The 16,934-nt window shown below is 38.5% G+C and overlaps 2 protein-coding genes across 2 annotated transcripts in view; both read right to left on the bottom strand.

The window, feature by feature from the left end:
* Positions 1-1,817: 1,817 nt before the first annotated feature.
* On the bottom strand, positions 1,818-3,026 carry gpr84 (G protein-coupled receptor 84; the record flags this gene model as incomplete). The annotated part of the gene is made up of 1 exon (XM_079342449.1): positions 1,818-3,026. The coding sequence occupies one exon, from the start codon at positions 3,024-3,026 to the stop codon at positions 1,818-1,820; it is 1,209 nt and encodes a 402-aa protein (XP_079198575.1).
* Positions 3,027-5,484: 2,458 nt separating this feature from the next.
* LOC306822086 (zinc finger protein 385A-like) overlaps positions 5,485-16,934 on the bottom strand; it is a 28,061-nt gene continuing 16,611 nt past the window's right edge. Inside the window, exons 3-8 of the mRNA XM_079340819.1 lie at positions 16,233-16,343; positions 9,019-9,187; positions 8,383-8,685; positions 7,652-7,839; positions 7,482-7,568; positions 5,485-7,344 (exon numbers count right to left, since the gene is read on the bottom strand). Of these exons, the coding sequence (XP_079196945.1) occupies positions 7,117-7,344; positions 7,482-7,568; positions 7,652-7,839; positions 8,383-8,685; positions 9,019-9,187; positions 16,233-16,343 (1,086 nt within the window). The 3' untranslated portion in view covers positions 5,485-7,116. The remainder of the gene's footprint in view (positions 7,345-7,481; positions 7,569-7,651; positions 7,840-8,382; positions 8,686-9,018; positions 9,188-16,232; positions 16,344-16,934) is intronic.

A 16,934-nucleotide genomic window follows, 5' to 3' on the forward strand; every position in this document is an offset into this window, starting at 1 on the left:
TGCTAATATTTTTATATATAATACACAAACTGAAAAGGGCATGCCTATACTACTTGTTTGTGATTGGACTGAAGTCACATCAGTCAAACAGTTTTCCTCAATTGGATTCTAGTGCAGCCAGAATTGTTAAGAACTCCAGTCCAGGACTTGGACTGTATTAAAAACTAGAGTATTTAAAAACTTTAAAAAAGTTCCCATTGCTTCAGTTAAGGCAGTAAAAGTGTCAGTTGTGCAAGAAGGGAACAGCCTGTGATGATATGTTATTTCAGTGGTTCCTCTTGAATGTAGGAGGGTGAGGGCTAGGACTAGTGTCCTACCTGCTTTTAGTTTGAATATTTAAAGTCTATGTTTGAATACAAATTCAGACTTTTGAGAATTTGTAAGAATTTTGACTTGAATGCCCTGTGGTCTGTTGCACTTGCACCAGCTTTTTGCTTTAACAGAAATGTGGTTTACAAAAAGAAATAGAAAAAAGGGACTCTGTGTTTCAGTTTTCAAACATCAAAAACATCTTTTTATGATTGATCTGATCTGAGCCTCTGATTTCTAGGGATCTTAATTAAAGTAAAATACCCCTTTTTTTCTGGAGTAATGTTACAAATCTCTGGGGATTATAAGAAATGATTTTGTTTTACATTGTACTTGCATTCTAACATTATATTATAGCCTGATTTTTCCTTATTTCATACTGAATGAGACAGAACTTTATTTACATATCTTCATGAAATTCTAATGCTGCAGAACGGTTTTGTCAGAATGGCAACTTTCTCTAAATCTACCCTCTAAATCTACCCTAACCCTAGTGTAACATGTTGACTCTTTCTGATATTAATATTCTTCAATTAGGTTATTCTTTAAGTGAAACACATGAGCAGAATACATGTCAGAAAGCTTTAAAGCATTGTGTATTTCTAAGTCTCAAGTTAGCTATTATTCAACAAGACAAATCGAGAACCGGTACCCACCAATGTATCATACATCTGATTTATACATGGTTTACTTTTAAGGCCACAAAGGGCCAGTGCAATGTGCATCAGCTGGCCTGGAGTCTTTTACTCCTTATTTCAAGTTATAATGTCCAACCCCAATACACTAGAATATTTAAAAAGGCTAACATCTGATACCTCTAAGATCTATAAAAGCAATTAACTATGTGTCAGTCATGACCCACTCAAAGGCCATGACTAATAAATGGGAGAGACAGGCAAAAACAATCAACTAACTAATTTATTTATAAAAATATGAATTAAATTACAAAAGGAATGAAGTATGGATGTCTGTGTCCGAACAGTAGTATCAATTGTGGAAGTGTATTGTGCAATTGATGGATGAAGACGAACAACAAAGCAACAAAACAAATAGCATGTAGAGAGTCTCCTCTTAGTACACTGAGGTGACAGCGCAGTAGGCCACACCTACCAACCAGACGCACCTGCAACAGAAGTAAGGCCCAACCTAACAGGCCACAGGGCCGTCACATTCAGCAACTCACACAGTTGTACTCATACTATGACTCAGACTAATTGAAAGACTGGGGTCTTGTAAGACCATGGTTTGAGAAGACTTCAGAGTTGGATTTGGGGTGATAATGTGCCAACCTTGATTTATGATTATCAGATTTGGTTTTGTAATAGGGGACAAATGGTTTGAATTTGAATGGTTTAAACATACTTGAAAAGTATTTTTTGCAAAAATGTACATTTCTATTAAAAGAGTTATAAGATCTAAAAATGCCTTATATCTTCATGAATGTTCTTCTAGTCTTTTAGTTGCTTGAGAAGTTGGTAGGTGTAAGACCAGCATATGCTGGCGAAAACTCAAGATTTCAGATACCATTTCCTGCTCAAGAGACAGGTGAAGGGCGCAATAGCTCGAGTGAAAAGCCTGTGATAGGCCTGTCGAAACTGTCGGTTCATGACAGCGTAGAGTACTGGGTTAATACAGCTGTTGAGCCAAGTAAGGTTTGCACTGAGCATGTGCAATACCTTTGGTGCACTGTTATGTCTGTCTGCTATGTTAAGCAAAAGAAAAGGCACAAAGCAGAATACAAAACAGAGAAAAACAGTAAAACACATTCGTGTCACATGTTTAAATTCGCGATCGTCTCCTGAAGATGCCGAGATGTGAGAAGATGCTGGAGAAGTTACAGTTTTGGCAGAGACAATGTTAGAGGAAGACATTCTCACCGCTAATGAATCTGGGGCCTTGGAAGAGCTCTTTTCAACGTTGTCATCCTTATTTTGGGTTTGTTCTTCTTGGTTGCTCAGTTCACAGCTACCTGTGTTAGCAATACCAGTCTCTACACCACTGTCAATAGTCCCATGTGACGAAGAAGCTGCTTTCCTTCTAGATGACCGACGGCTGAATCTGTAGCGGATCAGAGCTTGCGATGCCATCATGACACGTCTGTAAATGAGGAGGTAGAATACGCCAACACAGCCCAAACCAACTATGAAGTAGACAAAAAGCAGGATGGTGGAGTAGGGGCGACCTCTGGTCCGATGGAAGCTGCATGTGCACACCTGTGGCACAAACACATATACAGGCCAGAGTGGGCCAAAGCTGGCAAGACCGAGTGCCCACACTGACATCAGGAGTAAAATAAGACCATGGTTGGAGAAGATACGATCAAACATAGCCCTTTTTGCAACCAGGAGATATCTACTCAGTGCTACCAAGCAAAGGGTGATAATGGACACAGAGTTGGAGAGGAAAAGGAGCAGTCCAAAGATGCTGCACCAGAGCTGACCGCTGCGCCACCTGAGATGTAAATAGGAGTCAACCGACATAGGCTGCAGTATGGTGCAGTATAGGAGGTCAGCTACAGCCAGGTTGATAATGAGTGCATTAAAGCGAGTCCTCAGACGTTGGTCCATGGCGAAGGCTAGAATGGTCATCAGGTTCCCTAATGTACCGATGATGGTCACAGCACATCCCCACAGCACAGCAAAGTATCGGTAGCCTACGACTGATGGACTGTAGCAGGAGAAGAGGTCTTCCTCTGTTTGGTTTGTGTGGTTCATCATCAGCATTCTTTGTCTAAGAGGAATCAAACTGTAGATTAACAGATTCCAGTAATTTATGTATTTCTTGAAGTTAAAACCAGTCCATCCTCTTTCATATAGTGTTTAGCAGTGCCACAGGTGACAGTTGGTCACACAACTGTTGCTTACAGTTGTTCTCGATAAAACCACTTCTTCTTTTACAAAACGTTTTGTACAAATAAAATGTTCACTTCACTGAGACAAATTATTAGTAAAGATGATGACATCTGACTTTTTGAAGTAAAGAATTAAATAGAATAAAGGTAAAAACCTAATATTTGTTTGTGATAATAAAAAAATTGCTTTTTTTTAATATTTGAGGTAAATAGAAGAGGAAAATATTCATATTGAATGCTCACCTTAAATTCTCTGAAGTTGCTGTTTCTCTGCTGCCTTCAACTTCTGCAGTGATCTTCTTTGTTGAATGTCTGACTGCCTCCTTCTATTACATTCTCTGTGCTTCTCTGTGTTGCATTAGTAATCATTGCATGATGAGGGGTTTTTACACCCATGTGTCGTTGAGGAAGTGATGCCTTGCACACTCATCACACAACTTGTTTTAATTGATTGCGAGATAAATGGCTTAACAAGGGAAATATGCTAAACTAAGTTTGCATGTTGCCTGTAGGCACTTTTGGGTACTGTCCAAATAAAACGTGGTGTGACCTCAGTAAATGTCATATTTTAATCAGTTATTTAACTTGTGTGGCAAATATTGCTTGCAATGGTTCTGTGTGTTGTATTAAACATCATTTTGCTTAATGTAACAACAGGTAAGATCACATTATCCAAGTTTTATATTTCTCAAGATAACCTACATGTTACTTTCCCGACACCGTGTTAATGCTACTTTTGCCAGCCTACTTTATTATTTAAGAGTTTAGCTTTAAACTTTTCAATTCCTGTGACACATCAATGGAAGTTTGGTTTTGAGGTTCAATCAGATGAATTTGAACATGTCTAAACTGGACTATATGACATCTCCCCGAAAATTAAGCCAAGACTTACAGAGCTCCTCCCACTGGCTGCAATATAGGTAATAAGGTATGCCTCCTAGTGTTAACAGATGGTAATTAGGTCAAACCAGAAGATTAAAGAATACATCAAAGCTTTTTTTTTTCTTTTTTTCTGAAGCATGGTTTCTATCGCTGTAGTCAGTTGTTATCATTGTGATTACATTTTTGTTTTCATTTTCTGTTTAGTGTAGTTTAAAGCAGTTAATTGATGCAATAACAAGCGGTTTAATCCTATGATTTACAAACATGTTGCAATGTGGCTCTTGCAGTACTGTGTGCTCTGGATTAGCAGAGTGGATGTACAGTTTTAAAATGGGGCAACAGCTTGGCACAACTGAAAGAGTGAGTAGCATATTCAGGAACTTTGTAGAAACAGTCAGTTTGTGCTTTTAATAATATATCGGTCAGAGGAGGCTGGAACTTTCAGCATTTTTGTTTTTTGTGTGTTTTTTTTCTTAGAATGTATCCGTCCCAATTAGAAAAGTTTTTACAGTTGTAAATCCAGACATTACTTTCTCAGCAGAGGCAGCGTCAGTCACTGTGGATAAGATTGCTAAAGGAAAGATTGAAGAAAAGATTGTAATTCTTTAGAAGATGTCTGACTTTTACCTGATTAACATTAAGTCCCTGCCCTCCACTTGTAGCTCCGTCTGTCTCATAAACAAAGCCCTCTGTCCTGCTTCTGGACAAAGTAAACTAATGTCATTCAAGTCAGCATCTTCTCCTACATCATGCCCTCCTTGTGTTTCCTCAGGACATATGACCTTAAGATTTACAATTCCATGCAGGGTTGACTTCTTTATCTCCTCCTGTGTATCCTAAGGGTCATCATCTGTTTTACTCATGACTTAGACCCTAACTATACCAAATTGTTATCCTTCACATTCCTAAATAATTACCCCTAATAAACCACTTCATATTCTTTAATGTTAAACCAAGCTCCTCTTTAAGAACAGTTATTGCTTTACCAAAAGTTCACATTTTAGCAGCACAGTTACAATTCACATAATTGTTCATATCACACTGTGTTGCAAGTATAATACACTTCAATCTATGCCACTTGGTATGGAAATTCAAATTTCAGATGAAAACAACTCGATCTGTTGTTTTTATTTTATTGTTCTGCAATGTTTGATATTCTAGACAATGAGTTATTATTGGAAAAGTTATGATAGTATGATTTCTTTACTTTTGCTTTATTATTAATAAAGAGTTATTCAAGCTGCAGAAAATATATGGTGTGCTTTAACGGGAGTGCATCAGATGTTAAACAGGCAAAGTATGGAGTGCCGTAAGGAAGTTATCTCACACATGATAAAATAACTACCGATACAACCATATTCCTTTGTAATAAATTATTGCAGTTATATTGATTACATTCAAAAATGTGCAAAAAATACAAACAACATTGCTTACAACCAAAAACTCAGTTTATTTGTTTTTAAATATTTTAATGTAACAATTAAGAGCTAAACATGTTCCTTCTCTAATTGTTTTAATAATCTACATTTACAATAATGATTCAAGACACTTCCCCTACATAACAATTCATACATTTGAAGACATTTTCTTTTATTGCATTGAACAGGAATAGTTAGCAGGAGTGCTTAAAGTATTGCTACAGTTTCGGTTTCATAAAGCTTCCTTATAATGTGATTCAAGCCATCATGAGAGTTTTCACTGGGATAGTTTAGTTTCATGTAGGAAGCGCACAAGGCAGAGCAGACAACCTAAACACTTTTATCCCATTACAGGCCTATTATACTAACACAAACCACGTGTTGTTGTTTTTTTGCATACAGCCACTCACCTCGTAATGTGGTCCTCTTCTTTTCCTTCTGTAACATAATGCTGGTGTCTTTCATCCCACTGTTTCCTCAACCCGTGCATGGGGTGTGACGAAAATGTGGTCTGCATAATCAAATGTGCAGGAAATGCAAATAACTGCTTCTATAGTCATAAATCATCCATTATTCTGCTGTGTTCACAGTGAACCCATTAAGACACGGAACAGATACAAAAACCATACAGTAGATGGTCACTTTAAACATATTGAAGCTGTTTACACCTTTATTTATGTGCTTCTTTTTTTTTTCTCGATGCAAAGACCATTGCCAGTTGTTTGCTAAATGGGTAATCAATAATTTAAGTGGGGTTGGTTACATCTTGACCTGCAATACACAAACTAATTTAGTTTTCACCCTCATTAATATGTAACAACATTTTACACATACATTTAAAAGAAACCCTGATAGCTTCGTAGTGCACCAATAAATTACTTCTGTTCGACTTTGCCAAATCAGAGACGTGGTTGAAGTGCTTATCACTACTGATTTAAGACGCCATTTTAATCCTACATTAAATTTCCCCTTTATTTCCCAGTTTTTGCCCCACAGCGGTTGATATAGACCATGTGTGCACTTTTTTTTATAATGGAGACATAGGACACAGAGAAATGTTTGCCAACTGCAGAAACATTGTCCAAAATATCTGTGTCTTTTTGTCTTTATATGCTACAAAAAACAGGACCTAAAAGTGTTTCTATCGACGATACTGTGACAGCTATTGTATGATACCAGGCCAGCTAACATCTGTGGCAGTTACTATTTCTCCCCTAGCAGGCATAATGATGCTGTTGGATATGTCATAAGTCCTTGCGAACGTTGAAAACATAAGAGAGGTAGGGTTTTGATTCAAATACGGTGGATCATGTGTTAAATAAAGTCATTTTCAGATTAGAGCATGCTCAAAGAAGTCCATGCTTGATCAAAACGTTGTTTTTTTTTCACTATCTGTGGAGTCTGCTTGTTGATTGGCAGATAGTTTAGTGATGAAGGGAACTGAGAGAATAGACACTTTAGGGCTCTCCGAAATATCTGAAATTTGTGAGCTGTTCTTTTTCATAGTTACAGAGGTGGTCTGCAACCCCAGTCTGCACATGAAGAGTCACAATTGTGTCTACTGCTGAAACAACACCAGCTGAGCTTTTCTTGGCAAACAGTTGCAGGCCACCACTTCACAGTGTGCTTCTTCCTGATTGTTCCTCTTCCATTGCATCAGTAAGGAGTAAAGAGGATTGGCCCATGTGTGGTGCGAATTGGACCTGGAGCCGGCCTCAGCAGGCTGAGAGGTGTTCCCTGCAGGAGGTGGTGATGGGGATGAGGGTGGGAGGATGGGCCAGGAGGACGTAGTGCCATGTGATTGGAGGATGCTGCGGCTGCCATTGCTGCAGCAACAGCTAGAGGACTTGGTAAAAGTCCTGCACCAAGAGTTTTTTGGATTTCCTGTAAAAAGGTAAAGGGAAATTTAAACATAATCAGTATTAAAGCGTTCAAATCTTTCCTGAAAACTGAATCATCCTCAGTTTAGATAATTGACAAAAATTGAATAAGACTGAGAGAAGGACAAACTGAGTCTCTACCATAAAGTCTGTGCGCTTCTTGTGCCGACTGAGAAGAGGATTAGGTTTTCCCGCAACTCCATCTCGATGTCGCCTACTAGATATATGCTGAAACACAAAATGAGGATGGTCAGAGTGGAATTTTTGAGGTTGCCCTTGTCAGGATGTTTGTTCCTCTGTGGGTTTCTCACCTGTTTGAGCTGCAGCTCTGAGTTGACTCTGACATTGCAGATCTCACAGTGGAAAGTACGTTCCTGAGTGTTTGGGTCAGAGGACAACTCCCCTCCTTGCTCTGGGCTGGGTTTGGGACCAAGACGCGGGTATGCTTTAATGGGCCCCAGTCCACTCCGAGCCTCCAGAATGGTTTTGTGTTTGGTTCCTGGAAACAACAAAAGAAAGTTATCATCTTTGGTTGCAATCAAGGCCATACTATATATGTACTTTCATTTTCTCTTTGGACTGATTATCTTTGCAACTGTTGTTTTTATTATCATGAATAGTCCTTGGATGTTTCAAAATATTTCAAAAACTTGCCCACAGAACTCTTTCATTAAATAAATGTTCGTCATTTCATATGTTTATTAATGAAATATATTAATAACTGTGTGACAATAATGTGTGACAAATTATGTATACGTGGCAAAGCGAGAAAATACTATAGGTTGTTGCAGCCATCAAAACCAAGTCCAACGTTTTCAACCTGCTATTCTTACCACTAGGTGGCACTAATGCGCCAGCTTTAGTTTTTACACACACAGACGCAGAAAAGTGCACAAGTGGTTTTAAAGAGCTAATCTACAGTAAGAAAAGTTGTTTTAAAGAGTGCCTCAAGCATTATAATGTTTTTTTAAGCGTTTCTTCTCTGAACACATCTACTCTTAGCATGATGTTCTTTGGACTGACAAAGCTTTCTCAGAATTACCTTTGTTGTGTGCCTCCAGTTGTGAGAGGGAATTAACAGCTACTTTGCACAAGGAACAGTAAAGAAGTTTCTTGGCTTTCTCTTCCTCTGATTCCCCTGACATAGGGCTGGGTGCTGGTGACAGGGTGTCAGGAAGACCAGACGCCGCTGGATCAATAGCAGACGGTGAGGGAGAGGATGACAAGGGCATGCTGACAGAAGGCAGGAGGGGACACTCTGCATCCGTGGAGCTCAATGTGGGTGTTGGAAGTTGGCCAGGGGTCAAAGGTGGCTTGTTGAGGTTGGAACAGGATTGGGTGTCATCTGTAAACAGCATAAAGTTGACGAGTGATGAGTTTGTCGAGATACTTAATCTTAACATTTATCTTTCAGCCCTGATCATACTGGCAGTGAAGTCAAATGGTGAACATAATGTTTGTTTGTTTTTGTTTTTTGCAGGTGTAGTGTTTTGCTTGGAGACTGAAAATGTGGTCTATATATGTGTAACAATGTCATCATGAAATAAAAGTAACTTAATAGACTTCAAGAGACTCTTCTTGTTAAAGCTCAAAAACAGCTTGGTTGTGTATCTCTACAAATTCTGATTTAATTAGAATTTAAGTTAATGTGTGTGTTATGTAAGTCCAAAGTGCTCGCCTTGCTTATTAGGATCAGGCTCCGGGCTGGATGGTGAGAGGCCTATTGGGGAGGCAGAAGGTGGAGGGTGCTGCTTGTCGCCATCGTGGGGGCGAGCTGTTTTGGATGTCTCTATCCCCTTCACTCTCCGAGCATGGCGGTTGCCCTTATAGTGGGCCTCTGCCTGGCTCTGTCAGGAAAAAAGAGAGAAATCGAAGTTAACAATAGACACAGAAGATGTAAAAATTAAAGACATATGTCATCATCCTAACATTAGATCATAGATTGAATTGGCATGATTGGATTTTTATTTCATGTTTTCAGTTCCATTTTGCCTTTATTATTTCTCCTAAAACCGTACTAGCTTTGGTCAGAAAACAACTGAGGTCCATGAAGTGAGCCATCATTTCAACATGGAGTGGTTTTATCTACGCATAGTCCACTCGACTGTTATATACATTTTTTTAAAATAAGAGTAACACTATAGATTTGGTTGCTGGGGGTTTAAAGATTAATTTTGGGAATCATGAAAAAACAATTCAAAGGTGTCACGATTCACATCGATACTCGTGAGTGTGAGCAGCTGTAGAGCAGAAACGGTTGGCAGCTGCAGAGTAAGATTTTAGAGGTGAAGAGACAACAGACAAGACAAAAACTGTATATTGCAAGAAGACGGGCAACTACACAAATAGCACAACCAGCATGATGCAACATTCAATCGACACCACAATAAACTGACTTTACTGATTTACATAATTATGATTGTTATAACTTTAGTTTAACAATAAATTAGTTTCCTTTAAAACCTTGTGTCATGTGTGGTTTCCATCTTTTGTCACTTACTGTGAGCCAGTTTGTGACAATGATTCGCTCTAATCACCTCCCCTTGTTTTGAGAAAACACTGCAAAACCACTGTCAATGGTTTTGCAACCCTAAAGGAATCTTTTTCAGTCATCATTTGTTGACAGACTTATTTTGTAAAATACATTGTGAGAGAGTTATATCATGAAACCAGTATCTTGAATCGTATCAAATCGTTCTGCGAGTTGAGTGAATCGTTACATCCCTAGTTACACCAGCTACAGATGTTCTTGTCATAGGGTTTTACTTGTGTGTTTAACATATAAAGCCAAAGGACACTCCAGAAAGTTCTGGAAATTGTTTAAAACATATTCCGGGGCACTGGGTTTTTGAAGCATTTCAGTAAATGATGATCGTTAAGTTGATGGTTATATGGTCTGATGTTGCTCATGAGACTGTCAGGGAAGACTTCATAATGCTTTTAACTTTACTTCTGGTAAAAACAGGCTCGCTGTGGGTGACTGTTGACAGTCAGCTGCTTACACAATGGAGCATATCAAGATGCGTCGATGAAGGTGTCTTCTTGACCTTTGGCTATTTCTTCAGAATCAGTTTAAACCTGGGAAATCTGAGATGGAGTAATTGTTCTCCTACTGTAGATGGGTTGTAAGGATGGTTTCAGTTCTACACACACACTACGAAGAAAAGTAGTTTAAAAATATCCAATTTGGATTTTTAGACCATTTAACAAGATCAATATAGAAATAATCAAACATCAATCCAACTTCATTTTGACCTTTTCAGACAAATTCAATTGCAGTTTAAAGTGCTTTACACAAAAATGCAGAAAGGGGGATTGAAAAAAAAGTAGTTTGAAAAGTCATTAAGAGACTACTGCCCGGGGCGCAGTTATCCTTGCCCTAACTCTCTAATAAAAAATGAAAAATAAAAAATGAAAAATAAAAATAAATCTTAAAAAAAAGAGAGACTAATGCAGTCCAGTAATGATTCGTTAAAATAAGAAAAAAATAAAGATGGATAAAAGTAATACTTAGGATACGTCGTAGAGAAACTGGTTCAAGAAACGAGTTACCCTTCAAGCCCCAATGCCGTCATCAGATGAAATCAAAGGACAGAGTGATGTGTTCCTCTAAGCTTCTCAATACAGACTTACAAGACTGTGTTGTGTGTGACTGTAAGTGGATGTGTGTGCACAAGGCAGGACTTGCTGGGATTAGACAGAATTCATTATGTCAATAAAAGGTTGAGGGACCTTCATAAGGCCTAAATGTTCTGGAGCTCAGAAAAGTGGGAAGCTTGCATTGAAGCAAGTGGACTACAGAGACATGTTCTAGAAGCCTGTGTAAGCCCTAGGCATTAGCTGAGCATGATTGCTACCCAAATAGCCCCCATCCTGATTGGTGATGACAGGAAAGCAGATATAGCTCTGCCAGTGTAACTCAACTCCACTGACTGCAGCTACCAAGACTTCGGCAATCTGACAAAGAGAGGAGACCTTTGCCTTTCTGAAAGGCAAATATCCTTTAATCTTGTCTTTGCACTTAACACAGTCAGTCATTCTTATTTTTCTTCAACTTTCTTGATTTTTGCTCATCAGTGTGGCTCCAGAAGTAAAAATCCCATTTGTTTTTTCCATAGGGAATTTGATTATTAGTCATTATGTCATAACCATTCAACTTACTATGATCTAACCGAGTGTAAAACGATGATATATGCTCCTGTAGAAGACACAAGCTAGCATGATATCAACCTGGTTTTGAGAAAATCAAAAATTATTCACAATATCAGGGAAAAGAACTACACAACCTATTATCATAGAGTCGTGACGTCTCTGATTGGTTGTACACAAATGTACAAACCATGTCAAGCCGCAGTTAATGTAGTTTATATTTTCCACAACACAAACTACAACATACCGGTAGTTCATCACGTGTATGCGCAGTCTAAACACTATGACAAAGTTACTTTGAAGAACAAACAAAATAATTCTCAATGGATTGTTGGATGGGTAGCTGCTTAACTCCAGACGACAATTATGTACACAGTCTTGTACCTTTGCCTTTTTTAACGTTCTTTAATGCCGTTTTGGTGCCGAATTAAATGTACTATAGTCAAGAGTATTATTGTAGCTGGCTGTCTTGTTTCCAGGCCCCAATCTCTTTATATAAGGGTTTTGTGAAAAATCCACAGAGGATTTGAATGGGGAAATTTACTTCCGGAACCAGAGCCACCAAAAAAGTGGGCGGTCACTGTTGAGCTCTATTGGTGTTAAATAGATCAATGTATCAGATCTTTCGAGTTGAGAAGCGAATAATGATAAAACAAATAAATTGTGTCCTGTTTAGAAAGGGAGAGGCGACAAGAGAGCTTATGGAAAAAGGGGATTAAGATGAATGAAGAAGCAGAGATGGGATTAAAGAGGGAGAAAATGAGAGCAAGTGAAAGTCCCTGAAATCCCTTTTTTCTCTAAGCAGGATGTGCTTTGATGTTTTATCTATAAAGCGACAAAGGCACAGAAAGCAGAGGGAGAGCGGGTCTAGCAGCCAAATCTACTGTACAGGGTACTGGCAGCGGCGACAGGAAGAGGGGGTGGGAAGAAGCTTGAGAGAAAGAGAGGGGGATAGATGATACAGTGCACCCTGCAGAGGGAGAAGCATAAAGAAACATGAATACTGACAAGGCAATTGGTTAGCAAACTGACGTGCTGAGCAGATAGGAGATATGAATGAACAGAGGATTGGTGTGGAAAAACAAGAAGAGAAAAAGACAGAAAGAGAAGTACACAGTACTGCAGTGGCAATGATGGCTAATGCAGCATGGTGTGACGTCAGCCTTGCTGCAAAGCCAAGCTAAAAGCTGGCAGGCTAATCAGTCCTCTGTGGTCTGAATGAAATGCAATGTTACAATGACAACGTGTTGCTACAGAGGAGTAGCAGTGTGAAACACTTGCCTGAAGGCCCACTATCAAACAGTGTGTCATGTAACACCAGCCTCCCCCAGACACTAACAGGAACACATACGTTGGTATAATTAAGATAATTAAAGGGGAGGTATGAAGCTAAGAAAAGCTGAATGGAATAGACCTTTGGGGATGGTGCACATGTTTCTCACAAATATGACGATGCAGAGATAAGCACAGGGTTGCTTCCTCAAACAGATGACTATATTGAAGACCGAATTACCTTTTTATCAAATATCAGCAAACTGGGATGCTGTTTAATGAGCTGAGATTCTGCATTACATCTGCTGCAGTGTTGACTGTTTTAGGAGTATCGTAAACAATGTCATTTCAAACAGTGTCTAATGGTCATCATCTTTACAACAACATTTTTTAACTAGTTCAGGCATTATTTTCTGCATTTTATGTGCTAAAAAAAGTATTTATATCAGTAGCATATTTGTAAAATATACACCAATACCCAAATAATGACTGTCTTTGGACCTGTGACGCAGTTCAGACAGCTAAAGTAAACCAATGTATGTCCTGTAAGCAGAGTATTCGTTCATTATTAAAGAATGTCCAATGTGATTTAAGGTCCCACTTGATCAAGTTACTGAGGACAAAGCTGTAGGGCTGCGGCAGAGCTGACTCGCAGCGCGACTCGAAGTAAAACAGCAGGCAGGAAAGACAGATAGCTCTGTATTAGAGACCTCACTGTTTAGCACTCTTGTTAGTATTTAAACACAGTAATATAATAAGACATTTTCATGCATGTACTGTACATGTCTACACTTTGTTATGATGTACATGGGAACTTATTGAAGTAAATAGATGCAGCGGGTGAGGGAGATATAATTAAGTGGCCCCTCACGGCGAGAACAGGGCAGTGTTACATGAGTTTCAGATGTCTCCCTCCCTGCCTGTGTCCTTTACACACGACTGCATTCAGAGTGCAAGTATTAAGCACTCTTTCACAGGACTGTACTTATATTTTTGGCTATGCTTGAACGTCATACTTTTGTTGGATTTCTACTCATGTTCATGTGAGAGGTTACAGTGTAAGTTAGATGATTCATAACTTTAAAGCCACAAAAAGCCTAATCAAAATGGAGAAATGCACTAAAATATTACATGTTTGTTCTAACAAGAATGGACCAAAAGATTGATCATAACCAGGCAATGTGCTCCCTAAAGAGAGATATTCAACCCCACACATGCTTACAAAAGTACACATTGTAAAAGGCCCAGTACCGAACTCTTAACATATCAATCATGTCAACAAGAAGCTTGGTTTTGGATGTCCATATTACGAGTTATTTATTTTTCAGCCTAAGTTAACACTGCTGCCTCTTTAATGTGGGCACTCAAATTATTCCTCTAGAGTTTCATCACTTCTGGCCTCTTATTTCAGTCCCTCTGAACCATGTTGGACTAGCACCGTCTGTCAACAGTGAAATGCAGAAAATGTGCATAATCAGCTGTAAGGGGCAAGTTCATGTTAGCTGTGTTTAACCCTTACATGTCTCACACTTATGCACTAAAAACCTCACAAGTGTATTGAAAACACTGATTGTTAATCTCAGAGGATCTCCCTAAGCACATAAAATGTGTTTTTCAAGCGTAACCCACCAGCCTAATTAAGTATCTGTAGATTTGAACAAAAAAATATTCTAAAAAATGTTGTCTTTCTGTTTGCTTTTCCGACACATGCAGACTTTAATACTAAAGGGCCTTAGAAAATAATACGAGATGGTCACGGTATTAAAAATGCAAACAGGGTTTTTCTCTGACCTCTGTCCCCTTCTCTCCTTCCTCGCTGGGCTAAAAATGGAGCTGAGAAACTGTGAAGCAAGATCTCACCTGCTCAGTTGCACATTCAATAACCAATGAACTCTGATTCTGGCCAACTGCTTAGGTCATGATTTTTTTTCTAGTATTCATTTACAGGACTCTGAATGTTGGACTTTTCATTGTGCTCCACCTCAGTTCTTAGTTACCTCTGCCCCTCCTGTTGAGTTTTAGGTTTAAATATCATACATGCAGTTGATCATGATAATGTCAGAAATACAGCTTTCTTTATTCATGTTTTTTTTATTTATTTATATATATATATTTTATGAAATCCTCCTCCAGCTTTATGCACAATGACACCAGGGTCCAAAAACAACTTTTTGACTAACTGACCAGCGTTGTGAGAGCATTTCAGGGGGTACATAATAACAAAAATTTGATAAAATGAGTAATGGGGAAGAAGCCATTTGGCATGAATCTATTTAACAACCTTTACTTAGCTATGTAGTTAATTTACCTAGAGCATTTAAAAAATATTAACATAATTTAGTTTGGCTTTTATCTCAAACATTTTTTTTTTAAATTGCCAAATAAATAGTTTTTACTGAAAAAAATTCAAGTAATTGTTTTTTTAATGAGGTAAGGTGTTTAGCAAACAAAGTATTGGCTTGAATGAAGACACTGGCAAGGGTTGAGTGAGTGTTTTTATTCCTCTCAAAACTGTTGTAGCTTTTTCAGGACCAACTGTTAAATGCAAGGTATCAGTACTCACTACTGTCAAATGCACATTTCTTTGGCATAGAGAAAAATCCAGACCTAGGCGGTTGGCTAGCCTACCTCTGCAGTTATGTTGCGCCTCATGTACAGAGGCTATAGTTCTCTTTGCAACGACCATGGGTTTGCTGCAAATCAGCCCCCGCTCTCACCTCCCAACATCTCTCTCTTTCCAGCACTATAGTTGCGATGGTATAAGTAACTGGACGTGCACATCTATGAAGATCTCATATAGATAACCCATATAGACAGTTGAAGAGGGCCGGCTAGCACCTCTAATCATGAGGTCTTTTTTTATCGCCAATATCATTTTGATATTTTTAAACTAGTTTGTTCAAATATAAGTATATGTTATGACTGGAATTCATGCTGTTATTTACAATCATTATTGATCCATTGGCCAGAGTTTAGCTGTACTGTATGTTTAAATTGTGCAACAGCAATGACATCATTGTTTGCAGAACATATAACTTCTATATAAAGTAGGGAATGTGTATGCAATGTTAAGCACAAAAAGATTCTTCCTCCTAGCTGTCACGATTGTTAACTCTGCCCTCCTCCAGTCAAAACATAGCACCTCATCAAATATAATACACTGGAACTGTGACTTTAACACATATACGATACACACACACACACACACACACACACACACACACACACACACACACACATTTCACTTTACAGTTTGCAAGCTTTGATGTCTTTTTATCTTAATTTTGTGTATATTTTCACACATTTGCTATATTTAATGCATTTTTTTATTTACTGTATAGATGTAGTTTACAATAATTTTTTGAGTGTCTTTTAAGGCATATGGCTTGTGGAACAGTTCGTACATTTCAGTGCCAATCTCTATGAGCATGTGGCAGATGAAATCTTCAGTCTTGATTCAGAGTGTCTTACCTCTGAGTTGAATCGTATTTGACAGACGTTGCAGGAAATGATTGGCCGCTTTGTCTTCACCATTGGTGGCCCAAACGTGTGCGTCATCACAGCCTTCTGGACAGGGTCCATCTGAGGAGAGACAGTCCAGTGGTCATATCAAAGATCAACAATTCTGCAAAACAAGAAGTTTTACTGCATTTCTCCTAACCATGCTGTAGGTGAGGGGGATGAATACAAATTTGTATGAGATAAAAAGAATGGAAAAGAGGGAATTAAAGAGGATAAGATGATTGATGTGGGTTCTTCATAGCAGCTGGTGCTGCTGTCTGCGCCTGAGTTTTTGGGTGCCGTTCAAACACTTTAATTCATGCTGGGGTTTGAAGAGCCTAATTACAGACTCCCTGTCTCAAAAAAATGTATATGTTGTTCGTCTTGTGTCGTGTGCAACAAAGTCTCTGCTTTTCACCACTAGAGAAAAGCTTCAAACATTATTTTTTTGCAGACCTGTCTTGTGGTGCACATCAACGAGAGAATAAAGGTATGTTAGATAGAATTCAACTGCTGTGGGACAAGCAGGTTAGAGTAAGAAAAAAATCCCAATTTGGCTAGAAAGAATGTCATTTGACTTTGGTGATAATGACAACATTGAGTTGTTATAATTCACAAACATATTTAAATTCAAATAGAGTAAAGTTAGTCAAACATAAAACTGATTTCTGG

Source organism: Symphodus melops, assembly GCF_947650265.1.
Source record: "Symphodus melops genome assembly, chromosome: 4".
NCBI classification, from domain to species: Eukaryota; Metazoa; Chordata; class Actinopteri; order Labriformes; family Labridae; genus Symphodus; species Symphodus melops.